At 52.5% G+C, this 15,665-nt stretch overlaps 1 protein-coding gene across 3 annotated transcripts in view; it reads right to left on the reverse strand.

Moving 5' to 3' along the window:
* HOMER2 (homer scaffold protein 2) overlaps positions 1–15,665 on the reverse strand; it is a 129,865-nt gene that overhangs the window by 29,329 nt on the left and 84,871 nt on the right. For all 3 annotated transcript variants that reach the window (XM_071214382.1, XM_004472075.5, XM_012530485.4), the window contains exon 2: positions 9,767–9,923. Coding sequence is in view for 2 of the 3 variants with exons in the window: in XM_004472075.5 (XP_004472132.1) it covers positions 9,767–9,923 (157 nt within the window). In the remaining variant the exon portion in view is untranslated. The remainder of the gene's footprint in view (positions 1–9,766; positions 9,924–15,665) is intronic.

The raw sequence follows: 15,665 nt of genomic DNA on the forward strand, positions 1-15,665 counted from the left end.
CATTCTCTCTTCTCTCCTTCTGGGACTGCAATTACACATACACCAGACCTTCTGGGGATGTCCAACGTGTTTTACACTCTTGTCTGTGCCCCGCCCCCCATCTTTGTTCTCTATGTGCTTCGGTTTAGGTATTTTCTATTGCTCTTACAGCTTATCAATCCTGGTTATGATCGTGTCAAACCTACTGAGTTAATGTCAGACATTGTATTTTTCAGTTCTAGGATGCCTTTGCCTCTTTAGAATTTGAGTCCATCTAGTCACCATTTCTACAGCTCTCTGATGCCTTTACATTGTATTTATCCAACTTTTTATAGATGCTGACAGAGGGAACACGGCCTGCTAGCATCTATACATCTTACTCAGAGGTAGAACAGCTGAATCTGTAAAAGCTCACAAAGATGAATCTCAAGTGACAGGTTTCTATAATGTTTACGGGAAGCGCACAACCTCTCAGAAGGTTGCAGTTTATGTTAATTAAGCCAAACTATGCTTTGCTGCCAATCCAGCTTATTGGCACGACTCAAATGGGGAGCTAAGCTTAGCCGCAGCTCCTCTCCAAGCCCCCTAACATCCCCCAGTCCTCACTCTAAGAAATGCAACTTGATCAACTGCCCACGTCCTTCCTCCCATTTCATGTCGATACGGGGAAGGGGGAGGAGCAACTCTGAAGTCATCAGGCTCATCTGACCTCGTTCTCTTCTGTCTCCCAAGAGAAGGCTCCAACCACCTGCCCAGCACGAAGCCTCCCTAGTCCTCTGGGTCCCATCTCCTGACTCCCACCCCCACCCTTGCACCGACCCAATTGCATGTCCATGCGCCCCTCAGACCCAGAGGAGACAAAAGGCCCACTGGCTCTTTGAACAGGTACTGGGCTTGGGGGGCTTTGCAGTGGGGGCTCCTTGGTATTCCCATTTCCTGATGACAGGCCTGCTTTGATGGGGTTTCTCTTTGATCCTCTCACCGTCACTAGCATTGATGGGCCCGGACATTTGTCAAACACAATCCACAGGACCCTACAAGCTGGAGATCAGCCAGGAGGGGAGAGCAACGAAAGTCCACTCCACTCGCCATGCGGTGCTCACAATTCCACAGGCCATTTCCCTGTGGGCTTTGCAACGCCCTAGCTGTTATCTTACTGAACAGTTATCTTACCAACGGGGAGGAGAAATGAAGTGAGAAGGGCAAAGGGAAGCCATCCTTTATCTCCAAACATCCTTCTATACTGGCGTGACTCCCCAGAGGCGGCTGGCGTGAAGCGTCATGGTGAGCAGGACAGCTGGCTGGCTGGCCTCCCGGAGAAGCACAGCACTAACGTTCACAAAGGCAGCAGGACTGACAGCGGGGCCCGCATGCTGTCAGTAACGGACCACCCTGGAGTCTTCTTCCCTCGCCTCCCACCAGCATGGGGATCCCACCCTGTGTCTCCCGGGATCAGCCCACCGGCTCTAAGGCCTCCTGGAGAGCTGGGCAGCTAACACTGCTGGATGCGCGCCGTCTGTTTGCATCCCAGGCCCCCCACGTGGTCCCTAGCTAGCTGCTCTTATACGTGGAATCCCCTTAATGCTCTCACTAGTTCTCTTTTAGGCTCCAGCCCACTTCTGGCTCTCAGCCTCCTCAGACATGAAAGAAGGGGTGAAGAAAGGGTACACATATGAAAAGCCGCTCCACTTCACCAGTAATGGAGGAACTGAAAATTATGATCACCACCAGATACTGTACATGCCCACCAAATTCAAAATATGTGTGATAATTCCAAGGCTGTGGGGCAACGGGAATTCTCCTAGAGAACCGACTGGAATATCACTTGGTGAAACCAGTTTGGAAGACACTGCAGCTTTCTCTAGTCAAGTTGAAAATGCACATTCCCTACCACCCAGCAATTCCACTCTTATGTATACATACCAGAGAGAAACGCTTGCATAAGTATATCAGAAGAAATATATAAGAATGTTCACACTCGTGTGGAGCTGGCCCATGCTCAGTGCTGATGCGCGCAAGGAGTGCCCTGCCACGCAGGGGTGTCCCCGCGTAGGGGAGCCCCACGCGCAAGGAGTGGGCCCTGAAGGGAGAGCCGCCCAGCGCGAAGGAAGGTGCAGCCGCCCAGGAATGGTGCTGCACACACAGAGTGCTGACACGACAGGATGACACAACAAAAAAGAAACACAGATTCCCGTGGCGCTGATAGCAACAGAAGCGGACAAAGAAGACACAGCAAATAGACACAGAGAACAAACAACCAGGGTGGGGGGAAAGGGGAGAAAAATAAATAAATATTAAAAAAAAAAAAAAAAGAAGAATATTCACAAAAGCAAATGTCAAGGGGAGCAGATGTGGCTCAAGCAGTTGAGCGCCTGCTTCCCACATGGGAGGTCCCAGGTTCGGTTCCTAGTGCCTCCTGAAAACAAAAACAAACAAGCAAAACAAATGAAAAAAAACAACTCAGGGGAGCCGATGTGGCTCAGTGGTCAAGCGCCAGCTTCCCACACATGAGGTTCCGGGTTCAATCTCTAGCCCTAGTACCTAAAAAAAAAAAAGCAAATGTCCATGTAAATAAACTATGGTGTATTAATAAAATGAAATACTATTCGGTAGTGAAAATGAATGAAGGCTGCAGGCATCAACATGGAGGAATGACAGAGACTTAATGTTTAGCAAAAAAAAAAAAAGAAAAGAAAAAAGAAGGATGTCCCCATTCGTATAAGGTCCAAAACTGGAAAAACTAAAATACATAGAGTTTGGGGCAGGGATTGGCAAACTCCAGCCTTCCGGCCCAATCCAGTGCACAGCCTGTTTTTGTAAATAAAGTTTTACTGGAACACAGCCACACCCATTCATTTACATATAGGGCTATGGCTGGTTTTTTGCTAAAAGGACAGAGCTGAAGAGAGAATATAGTGCTCTTACAAAAGTTAAAAAATAACTATCTGGTCCTTAGAGAAAGCTTGCTGATATATAGGGGATAGACTATACGCACATGACAAAACTATAAAGAAAAGCAAGGGAATGCTTAATGCAAATTTCAAAAGAGTGGTGATTTCTTGCTGGGTGATAGGCGGTATGTAGCATTTGGGAGAGGCCCCAGAAGTGGCAGTGGATGGTGACTTCTGCAGCTGGGCAGCAGGCGGTACCTGAACACAGCAGGTGGCCCCACTCTCCACCCACATGGGGCACTGAGCAGAGGGGCTGGGGACTCAGGAAGGTCGTGGGGCAGCAGTGAAGGGGACAGCGGAGTGCGGTAGCCGGCGCTGGGGTGCTGGGCTGACTTGCGGTGGCAGCAGGGAGGCCAGGTGAAGGCGTCCAGAAGGCAGCAGTGGGGACAGAGGAGGAGGAGGTCCCGGGGACCTGCGTGGGGAGGGCAGCGCAGAGCGCATGGCTGACCGTGGTACCCACAGCCAAAGATTCAGCAGGACGCCCACCTGCGCCTCCCCTCCGGAGGGGAGAAGGTAAGTCTTGGGGGAGAAAGTGAAGTCCTGGAGAGTGGAGGGGCCGCTGTAGAGGGGCAGGGCAAAGGCTTTACCCTCCTAGGCACAGCCCCGACCCCTTCATGAACTGTCTACAAAACAAAGCTCCCCAGGAGAAGGCTCGCTTCCTGCAGATCCCTGGAACCAAGCTCTCGTGACAAGCACACCACGTGCCCTCAGGAGCGCCTTGGAGGACGCACCCAGTGAAGCTCCCACGCTTAGTCTCCTAGTCTCGCCTGCCCTGGAGGAAGCTGCTGGTGAGAGGGCACGAGCACCCTCTCCCCTTTGGAAAGCCTTCCTAGACACAGGGAGATGGAAGGGGAAGAGCTTAAGTGTGCCACGAGAGGCTGGGGCTGGGCTACTGCAATGAAAAGACATCTGGCCTGCTTCCACAGGCGCTGGTCGTAGATTTCTTTCTTTTTTTTTTAATCATGGGGAAGAAAAGAAGTCCGCATTCATTGAAAACCCACGGCGTTCTGGGAACTTGACACATGCTCCTGTGTGTCAAGTGGAGGGGGGGGCTGAGTGGCTTTTCTTTCAGTACGTGTTTTTCATTAGGTGAGGTGCGAGCTGACAGCCTGGATGGGTTCTTGCACATGGCTTTATAGCCCCAGAAACTACCGCGCAAGTCAGGGTTCCCGCTGAGGGGCGCTGCAGAGGGCACTGCCCACGCCTGCAGCCTGGGTGACCTCTAAGGTGTCCCCAGCACGGGGTTCCGTGAGCTAGGAGGAACTGAGTGCCAAGGGCAGCCGGCCCGCCCGCGGCACCTTGAGGAGCCCCTGCCTCGGCCATCCTGTCCACAGGTGCAGGCAATTTCTCATGCGGCTGGAAACGATGATCCACCAGCAGCGAGTGCCAGAGTGCGGCGGTAGCTCACCAACAAGAGCTCGACAGACGGAGCTCTTCTGTCACCGGTGGACGGTTCTGCCCCCAAACCCGCCATCAGGGCCATGGCTGGGCCTGCGGGCGCCACACGGCTCATGGCGGTGCTCCGGAGGCTGGGGAGTCCCGAGCTGCCCTGACGTGGCTCCCATCTGCCCACGAGCAGGGCTCGCCGTGGTCAAGGGCAGAGCTTTGGCAGCAACCCTTTCCCCGCCCGTGCCCTCTGGTGACCTTGGGTAGCAGTTCATTCTTTATGAATTCCGAAAAAAGAGATTGTTTGTAAACTGGTCTGTCCCTCTGGGCATGATACCCATTAACTGTACTAAATGCAGAGGTTTTACGTTTACTTGATTACATGATTACATGAGATGAGGGCTTTGATTTGACCACGTCAGCACCGCGTGACTCGGTGGAGCCCCGCGTCCTTCGTGGGCTGTATAAACAGAGACTCGCTCAAGGAGAACACTGAGGAAGAGAGCTCTACAGACAGGCCCTGGGAAGAGGCATTCGCCTAATAGTTTGCAGCTGAGAAGACCAGAGCCCTGAGCAACCGAGCAGGCCTGGAAAGAAACGGGCCCTCCAGCCTATAGCTGGGTCAGAAGAAGCTGGACCTCCGGAGCCTGAAGAGGAAGAGCGAGGCTGAACCCTCCCAGACGTCACGCTCCATCTTGCTTCAACATGTGGCAACAGACTTCGGTGGGAAACCAACCTTGAGCTGGACCTTTTTTTTTTTTAAGATTTATTTTTATTTATTTCTTTTCCCTTCGCCCTGTTGTTTGCTCTGCTGTGTGTTCTTCTGTGTCTACTTGCATTATCTGATGGCATTGGGAAACTGTGTCTCTTTTTGTTGCATCATCTTGCTATGTCAGTTCTCCAGGTGTGCACTGCCACTCCTGGGTGGCCTGTGCTTTTTTCATGCAGGGCGGCTCTCCTTACGGGGCGCACTCCTTGTGCATGGCAGCACTGCACGTGGGCCAGCTCACCACACCGGTCAGGAGGCCCTGGGTATAGAACCCTGGACCCTCCATATGGTAGGTGGATGCTCTATCAGTTGAGCCACATCCAATTCCCTTGACCTGGACTCTTTAGGATCTTGTAACTGTAAGCTTTTACGCCAAATAAATACCCTTTAACAGATTTCCGGCACTTTTCATCACACCCCTTAGCTGACTAATGCACCTTCTCAGGCCTGGAAAGGATACCACCACCAGGCCCGACCTCACCACCCACTCACTCCCCCCCTCCCCACTCTGGGCTTGGCGCTGGGGAGCCAAAGTCGAGCCAGGCACGGCTCCCAGACCCCACAGAGCTTGCAGTCTAGAAGTAGGGCTATGCACCGCGTGTCCCCACCTGCTCACGTCTGAAGGCAGCAGCTGGGATTGACATGTGGTGTATTTTCCCCGCAAAGAAGGAAAACGCCCTAAGGTTTCAGGGAAAATGGAAAACTGAACATTTTCCTATGCTGGGCAGAGCTGACTGCTGTTCAGGGAAGGAGCGGCTTCCACGACTCCTTCCCCGCCCGGAGCCTGACCGATGCCTGGGCAGGGTGCCGGGCGCAGGGCTTGCTGGGCCACTGGGCACCAACGGCTGTGAAGCTGCTTTTGGGACTCACCCCCTTCACGGGAAGCCTGTGCTCTCTGGGCACCCACAGTTTACTCCGCCTCTGCTCAAAGGAACCTCAAGTCCCTTCCACACCAGCAAGCTGCTAATGAAGCAAGTCTATTCATTCCCTTGGGAGAGGCGGAGTGCTTCTCCTCCAGCCTGAAAGGGCCTCCTGCCCAGGGAGGGCCAGCTGGCCCCCAAGAGCCGGGCTAAGGCTCACGGCCATGGACTCGATGTGGCCAGGCCAACGGAGAGAGACAGGACTGGACCCCAGACCTGCCCCAGGTCACGGCGGTGTAGGCCCGCAGGCCAAAGGCATCTGACACCTGTCATCTCGGTTCCGGTCAACATTCGGGACCCAAGCTCTGGAACAAAGTGGGGCTGTCCCGACAGGGGAGGGCACGATGATGGGGAGGCCAGGAAGCAGCCAGGCGCCCGCAGCCCAGGTGGGTCTGCACCTGAGCGCTCAGCCGTGCTGGCCATCTCCATGGCCCGACTGCGTGGGCCTGGGGGGTGCGCCTCAGTAGGGTGGTCAGCCCCGCACAGAGCACGAGCTCAGGAGTAAGGAAAGAGGCAGGGGCCAGGCTGGCGGCCAGAGCCGGGAGGGGGTAGGGGGGCAGAGTGGGAGCCCAGACGGTGCCCTAGAATGGGAAGGCCGAGCGGCTGCCCAAGGGCCCAGGGCCAGGCCAGCAGGAGGTGCCGTTCCTACCCAGACGAAGGCAGGCGGCTATCTGGGTCACTCAGGGCCCAAGGTGGGGAGAGAGGATTTGGAACCCAGCCCCGGGGCGGGGGGAGCCGTGAGGACAGCGGGGCTGGGTGGCAGGGAGCCGTGAGGACCAGGCAGCGGCGGGAGCTGATACACCCGCGGAGCTCACGGCCCTGACTCTCGGTGCCGGCGCTGGCACGGGCTCTGATTGAAACTATGACCCTTGGCTCTACCCGCTGCTGCCCACCATCCCCAGAGAGGGCTCATGTGGGGCTGGGGCCACCACCCCGGGCCCCGGGCCCACCTCTCAGGGCAGGACACCAGGGCCCTAGTCCCGAGGGCCAGCCACAGTGTCACCCTCAGGCCCGGCAGCTCCCTTGCGGAGGGAAGGCTTGTCAAGGTGCTCCGGAGCTGCCGTGCCCACGCGGGCGCTCTGGGTGGGCTCCAGCTCCCCAGGCAGCCAGCACCAAAGCAGAGCTGACCCAAGACCCTCTGTTTTGGTGTGTGCGTTCCAACGCGCCCCACGGGCTGGGTGCCCAGCTCCACTTTAGAGTGGACGCCCCACGATGCGCCTCACGCGGCTCTCCTCTGCCACTGGGGCTGAGGCCACACTCCCACGCCGTTGTACGTGGCTCCGATTTGGCCGCGCTGCCACGGCCTTCAGGAACTGTGGAGCCTAATGACAGCGGCTGACAATGACGAACGACTCAGGGCCCAGCTAATAGGACCGAAGCACTTTCTCTAAGAAAGTAGCTTTATCAGTATTTAAGCCCAATACTTCCTTGGATAACTCAAACCGACAAAAGCGCAAACCCATCTCAGGGAAGGCAGATGAGCTGACAGGACCTCCACATCAAAGAAAGCAGGTCATCCCAATTCACCAGCCACAGCCAAACAGCCTGGCAAGCGGCCAGGCAATTCCAGCTCAAAAGCTCAGAGAAGTGATACTACAACCGCCGCAGCGCCTCTCGGGAGAAAAGGAAGGGAAAGCACCTTTCAGGTATTCACTCATCAAACACCAGGGGCCCCCCTCCGAGCTGCCGGCACTTGCACCCTTCCTGGCTCGTGCTGTGCCCACCAGAACCCTGCAACGTGTGCTCCTCCCCGTGTAGACATGGTTGCCAGACCGGCTGTTACCATCTGAACGAGGAAGGTGACCACCTGCGACCCACATGGCATCTTGCCAGGAAATGCTTCTCTACCAGCCGGGGATGCCTGCTCCAACAGGAAGGGCAGGGAGCCGGGGGCCAAGGTCCTAGCGCCAGTCCTGCCTGGCCTTCCTTGGCCAGGTCCTGCCTTGACCTCGGCTGAAAGATGCGGACTTCTGGGCTCCCTTCCTGATGAGCAGGAGGGTGGTGGGACGTAGAAGGAGCTGGAGGAGGCCTGTGGGGCTGGGCCCCCCTTATCTAATGCAGAGCACGAGGGCCGAGGGGAGACCGCTACCAGAGCCGCGGGCGGGCGGACACTGGCGCCCCGAGCCTTCTGCTGACCACCAGGCACCCTTCTGCTGTCTGGGCCCCAAAGTCCCCTGCCTCCTCCTGCCTAGGAACGCCGACCTAGAGGCCGAGGGCAGGAAAGGCTGTGGGGGGAGAGGAGGCAAGTCCACAGGCTACCGTAGGGTCCGAGCAAGGCCGAGCTGGCACAAGCACGACAGCCTTGGGACAAAACAGAAGGGACACAGGACTCACTTCAAGAGCTGATGCACTGGACCCCTGAACAAGGGAAGGATGACATTGCCTTTTTTTTTTTTAGCCCAAGTGATTGGGAAGTGAGAATGGAGAAGTGGTTTAGAAGGTAAAGAGGAGGATCCAGTTTCAGCAGATACACTGAATTTCAGGTGATACCAAGTAAAACCCAGGTAAAAATGTCCAGCAGGGTGAACACAGATTAAAGACAGAAAGAGATTATAAAGCATCAGGTCTCCTCTAAAAAAAAATTAAAAAAAAAAAAAAGACTTGATGATGCATCTATTGACATCCCTGCTTCATTCTGCTCTCATGATAATGTGATAAAAATACCTAAGAGGACAGCAGAATAAAGTATCAGGAAAAAATAAGCATTTTGAAAACTACCCTAAACATTCAATAAACTTCAACTCCCATGCCTACTAACACGAAACCAGACTAGACATAAAGATATGAAGCTGGCAAGGGGGTGCTAAACTGCCACCCTCACATGTGCTGGGAGAAAGAGGCCTTTTGGTCACAATTTGGCAATATGCCTCAAGAGCCATGACCCATAATATTCTTTCTAGGAGTCTGTCCTAAGGAAATATCCAGAAGAGAGCAGCAGGTGTGCAATGATTGATGGAGGGTGTTTGTTGCATGAAGAAGCTCATCATTTGTAATAGCGAAAAACACCTGGAAGCCACTGAAATCTCCAATCACAGGGGAGAACCTAAGAACATTATAGGCCTGTGGTTGGATTATTAGAGGCATTAAAATGTTACTTACAGGAAACAGATGTGGCTCAACCAATTGGGCTCTCATCTACCATACAGGAGGTCCAGGGTTTGATGCCCAGGGCCTCCTGGTGAGGGCAAGCTGGCCCATGTGATGAGCTGGTCCACATGGAATACCATCCCACGCAGGAATGCCACACAGTGTGGGAAAGCCACACAGGAGTACCAGCCAACACAGAGAGCTGGTGCAGCAAGATGATGCAACAAGAGACACAGAAGAAAGAAAATAAGAAGACATAGCAGAACAGGGAGCTGAGGTGGCGCAAGAGAGTAATTGCCTCTCTCCCACTCAAGAAGGTCCCAGGATTGGTTCCTGGAGCTGCCTAATGAGAATACAAGCAGACACAGAAGAACACACAGCAAAAGGACACAGAGAACAGACAACAGGGGAAATAGAGGGGAGGGGGGGAAATAAATCTTAAAAAAATATATTACTCATAAGGACTCTTTGGAAAGAGAAAATAAAAAAAAAATACTTTTCCATTTGCCATCATTTTAAATGAAGGAAAAAAAAGGCCAAATTGTGATTACAGAGACAGTGTGCTGATAACAATAAGCCCCGTGTTAAGGTGGCAGGGTGGTGGGGGCCTCTAGTTTTAAGCACACTGTAATGCTTTTGCTGCGAAGGGTCAAACAGGCCAGAACGGACGGTACCTTGGCTCCGTCCACACTGATGATCCGGTAGCTGTTCCTCGTGACATCGTAGAAGTAGGAAACGGTGACCGCCTGCTTGCTGGCAGGCACCCAGTTCTTCTTGGTGCTCGGGTCGATCTGGAAGACGTGGGCTCGGGTGGTGAAGATGGGCTGTTCTCTGGAAGACGGGAGAAGAGTGTGTGAGCTGACGGGAGGCAACTTGACACAACGTGACACGTAATTTATGTGGCTACAGGCCACCGGCTGCCCGGAAAATTTTTAAATAGATGACAGGGAAAGATACATATGCATGAGGGCAATTAAAATTAGAAAAGAGAAGGGAAGAGCAGTTAGCGCAACTCAACGCTGTTTAGCTTCTTCACCCTGAGCTGCAGGGCAAGCAATCTGCTCAAGCCTCAACTCCTGCATATGTGTGTGCATCTGGCCAAGGGTCCAATTCTCTTTCTGACATCCTGCTGCCACTTTGAAGACTATGGAACCAATCCATTTTTGTGTATCTGAAACAATTTTAGGGTTTTGCAACCCGTTTGCAATTGAATGCTATATTTCTATTATAACCTTCTCAAATTTGCAGCATTTTATGCATACCTGAATTATTTTATAACCTTGTAGATAAACCTGTTTAGTCTACTTTCAGAACCAAAGACTTTTTAACTTGACCGAGCCTTAAAGTTTTATGTTTCTTACTTATAAAAACCTTTCAGGTCTTACAGAGAACTCATCAAATCCATCTCTTTGGCCTACTTTTGCCTGTCTGTATTGTTACTACTGCTTTGTCACTCCACACACCTGTAAGCACTTTAGGAGATTATAACCCAAACCAGCACTTTTCCTATGTTTCTTTTTGTTTAGTGGGGAATTGGATTTGGACAACAAGCATTAAAGGATAAAAAATATAATGGATGGATTTCATTGCATTTCCTATTTTAAGGTACCTACTTCACAAAGTAACACAAAATGAAACGCAGACTCTTTACAAAGTGTATTGATTTTTGAAGAAAGAGTCTTTAGGCAAACTGGCTCAAAAATCCTTAAGTGTTCAAAATAAGATAAAATAGAGGGAAAAAAGCCACCAGGATATAAAATAATCCCATCATTCATAAAATGCTACAGATTTAATAAATGCTTATTAGAGAACAAAAGTTAAATCAAAAGGTTCAGACAAATTAATGTTTAAAATCCTTGCCGGGCCACAAATAGATGCAAAAAAATCAGAAGGGAGAAGTTAAGGGTAAGTGCTCTGGTTTCTACATGGAGTGGTTTTAGGCCTAGCAGTCTTTGAACTCTTGACCGCAGACGACACGTTTTTAGAAAGAAAGCTCTTGGCTGCAGAAAAACTTTTCCCTACAAAACCAATCCACCGTTTGCGCCTCGTGCAAGGAACAGAGCAACCATCAGCTGTGGTTCTGGGGAAATGCAGAAACCTCTGCCATGACTATTTATCTGAATGAGTAAAATCCAAGGGCGTCCTATGAGCTGGCTTCCCAAAAGAACAGCCGGCTTCCTTGTCCCCACACGTCCTTCTAGGTAGTCTCCCCTCCTGCCGGCAGGACAAGTGCCCCTGGGGACGAAGATGCTGTAGGACGCCCGAGCTCGCCCACCCACCCACACCGAAGCCACCACCGTTCCAGCAGCAGGGTGGCAGCCTTGCCTGCAACTGCTCGCCTCCACTGTCGCGCGGGGAGCCCCGTGCCCCTCCACGCGGTGGCGTCTGACGCCTGGGTCCCCCAGCTGTGCGGCTGTCAGCCAGCGACGGTATTTTGCTAGTCATCCAAGCACAGCAGCATAAAGGGAAACACTTCGTCACACATATCCTCCAGCATATGTAAGAAGAAGGGATGACTTAAAGGGTGGTAAAGGCAGGAAAGTGTTTTCGAAGAATCACACTGTTAAAAGCTCTGCCTCCCTCTCTGGGCACAGAGCAGAACAGGCGGGGGGCGGGAGGCCAGGCCCGAGAAGAGCCCGCGGGGGAGGCCCCGGCTTGCAGAGCTTCCCCACACCAAGGACAGGGGCTGGATCTGGCTTTGAGCACTCTTACACGGGGAACCCCCACACCTCCCTGACAGAAACTAGCTGGGATCCTTACTAACGATGCAAGTTTCCAGGCCCCATCCTAAGCCCGCCGGGAAGGGCCTGGGCTGCTCCAGTTTTAGCAAGAGGCCCAGGTGACTGTGACCACCAGGGAAGCTGGGGTCCCCACAGCCAGCACCCCTCCCAAGCTATGGGGGAACAACGGCGTGACTCAGAACAGGGTCTCTGGGAGCAAAGGATTGGCGGGGGGTGGGGTGGGGAAGGGAGGACAGAGGCGCTTGGGTCATGGAGAAGGGCCGAGGTGGAGGGCAGCTTGAAGTGGCCAAGCAGTGACCATCTGCAAGTGCTCTGTGTCCCTGAGGCCTACAGGAATCTGAGGAAGGCAAGACAGAGGGATGGATGGGAAAGACAGGGAGAAAGAGAGGACGATTTAGGTCAGCGTGAGCCTGCAGAGTAAAGCCCCGTGCCCACACCCACCTTCTGGGCTCTAGGGATGGACCAAAACCATCACAAGCTGCCCTCAGGCGCAGAGAGAAGGTGAAAGGGCACAGTGGGCCCCCCCCGGACCTCAGCGACCTCTCCTGGTCACCACAGACGAGCCTTCTGCAGGGCAGTGGCTGCCCTGGTGCATGGGGAGGCATGGAGACCCAGGGCTGGGGGCTGCAGGGAGGACGTGTAGACTGACTTCGGGCTGCGAGGAGCCTCACCTTGCTCCGAAGGAGCAGGCTGGCATGTCGGGGAGACCCACACCGCAAAGCACGAGGGCAGCCTTCCGCCATGGCCACCAGGAGCCGAGGCTCTTGGTCCAGCTGCCCCGCAAGCCTGGAAGTGGACCCTTCCACTCTCGAGCCCTCACATGAGATCGCAGCCCTGGCGGGCGCTCGACTGCAGCCTCATGAGAGAGCCCAGAGCAGGAGATTCAGTCGAGCTGTGCCTGGATTTCCAATCCATGGAAACAGTGAGATAAAAAGCGGGTGTTGGCAGCGGACTTGGCCCAATGGATAGGGTGTCTGTCTACCACATGGAGGTCCGCGGTTCAAACCCCGGGCCTCCTTGACCCGTGTGGAGCTGGCCCATGCACAGTGCTGATGCATGCAAGGAGTGCCCTGCCACGCAGGGGTGTCCCCCGCGTAGGGGAGCCCCACGCGCAAGGAGTGTGCCCTGTAAGGAGAGCCGCCCAGCACGAAAGAAAGTGCAGCCTGCCCAGGAATGGGGCCACCCACACGGAGAGCTGACACAACAAGATGACGCAACAAAAAGAAACACAGATTCCCATGCTGCTGACAACAATAGAAGCGGACAAAAGAAGACGCAGCAAACAGACACAGAAAACAGACAACCGGGGTGGGGGGGGGGGAGAAAAATAAATAAATAAATAAATCTTAAAAAAAAAAAAGCGGGTGTTGTTTTCAGCTGCTAAACTGGGGGTAGTTTATTACACAGCTGCAGGTAACTAATACATTGCCTTCTTCATGGAAAGCGCGCTAGCTGCCAAGCATGCTGAATATGCTTTCATTTCACCCTTAATGCTGCACGGGGGCAGCATTATCCTTGCAGGAATTTGAGGGTCACGGGATGAGAGATCCTGACATCTTTATGGGCAACATCAGAGTATTCTACAAGCCTCATCATGAAATTTAGAAAAGCAGACCCCAACTTTGAAAAAGTCTCTGTTCTCACCTGAGACAACGAAAGAGCTGGAAGTAGGACACAGAAGTCAGGTCCTGTAAGTGTGCAACTCAGTATAAATAGAAAAACTCAAGAGAAGCAGAACTTTCCAACTGAGGAGGCCACATCTCCTTCTCAGCAGGGCCAAAGAGCATGGGCACCAGAGAACAGAAACTACCTTCATACCCAGTTTTATTCTGCTTTCTTTGGTGTTCGATGCTCAGGGAGTACATTTCAAAAATACTCCCATTCCTTCTTCAGTGCTTTAAATAGAAAGCAGATGTTTCCGGATGGCAAAATGTTTCTTTAGGCAGACAATATAACCTACTGTTCACTTGTATAGTCTTTTTAGAGATGAATAAATACCAATTGCTGTTCATTGAACACATTTTGGGACCTGACAGTAATTGTCCCCAAGAATAATTAGACACTCTGGCAACATATGCATGGTTGGAACATGAAAACTGCTCAGCAGAGGGACTGCTCCTGCTTTAAACAATTCCTGAATTCACGTGGAATGATTCTGCAAAGAACTGGCATTATTTTTTGCAGGAAAAAAGACAAAATTTTTAAATATCATTATCCTTGTCTTGCAATGCTTGGCTCAAGACTTTTTTTAAGCCTGCAAAACCTCATAGTTCTTATTCTCCTACTTCCCGTGTGACTCAAATAGAAACAAACAATTTAGACCTTATTTTGCAGCCACTTGAATCATGTTTCAGTCTCATTCGTGTCCTGCCTAGTTTCCCTGCCTTGGGTCTGGAACTTCTCCGAGCATGTCGTCCACGCAGCACCAAGACGAAGGTCTTCCCAGCCTAAGGGTGAGGCCCGGCCCCAGCATCAAAGCTCTCCCAGCTCCCTCGCCCACAGCAGCAGCTCCAGGTGGGAACGGCCCACAGGCCCCGGACCACTCGCTCTGCCCTCACTAGACCCGCTCCTGCTGCTTTCCTTCCAGCACCTCTGACTCCACCCCACTTGGGCACGTTGTGCCCTTTCACAGGCCCTTCCCCCAGCCTAAAACATCCTTCCCTCTTGGTGGCAAGAATTCCCAATGTCCCTCCACAGCATCTTATGAGGTCTAATTTGTGCTCTCAGGACACAGGCCCTTGACAAGAGCACGCATTATAAGGGACCTGAGGCCTGGGCTCAACAGCTCCAGGACCAAGCTCTGCACAGGTGCTGGGGCCCCTGGCAGGACCCCAGGTGGCAGGAACCCAGGCCCCAGGCCCCAGGTGCCAGTACCCCAGGTGCGAGGCCCAGGTGGCAGGAGCCCAGGTGGCAGGATCCCAGGTACCAGGACCCCGGATGCCAGGTTCCTGGTGCCAAGACCCCGGATGCCAGGACCCCAGGTGCCAGGTCCCCAGGTGCCAGGACCCCGGATGCCAGGTCCCCAGGTGCCAGGACCCCAGATGCCAGGTCCCCAGGTGCCATGACGCCAGGTGCCAGGACCCCTGATGCCAGGAGCCCAGGTGCCAGGACCTCGGTATCAGCCAGGATTGCATGTGTCAGCCCCAGGTGCTGGGCCCTGTGTTTTACCAGGTTCATAGGTTCACAGCCCCGAGTCTAGGACCGAGAAGTGGGAAATGAAGAGATAAGGGCAAAAGACCCTTCCAGGACATTCTCCCACACCCAGAATCTAACTTACGAGCACACTGGGGTTCAACTTCCACACAAAAGCCCTAGAGTAACATTAGCGTTACCTGCAAATGATACGATCACACATCTGGTACACCTGAGAATATCAACTGAAAATCAAGTGACAACAAATTCAGTAGGTGGCAGGAATAAACCCCTACTACAAAAAAAAGTCAATCCTTCCTATACCCATGAATAATGAAATAGAAAATATAATGGATTTTTAAAAATCCCATTTACAGTAGCAACTGGAAAGACAAGGTTTCTAAGAATCTATTTAAGAAATATGTGGGACCTATATTTTTAAAAAATAAAAATAAAAACTCCTGAAACATGCATAAAAAAAGCTTGAATAAATAAGACATTCTGTTGTTAAATAGAAGAGTCAATATAAAGATGTCAACTGTCTCTAAATTAATACATAAATTTAACACAATAAAAATATCAACAGGATTATTTTTAGAACTAGACAGGGTTATTCATGTGGAAAACTCAACATGTGAGGACAGCCAAGAAAATTCTGAAAATGAAGAGCCACGGGGAGGTTCAGCCACACTAGATACTG

Source organism: Dasypus novemcinctus, chromosome 3 (assembly GCF_030445035.2).
Source record: "Dasypus novemcinctus isolate mDasNov1 chromosome 3, mDasNov1.1.hap2, whole genome shotgun sequence".
Taxonomy (NCBI): Eukaryota; Metazoa; Chordata; class Mammalia; order Cingulata; family Dasypodidae; genus Dasypus; species Dasypus novemcinctus.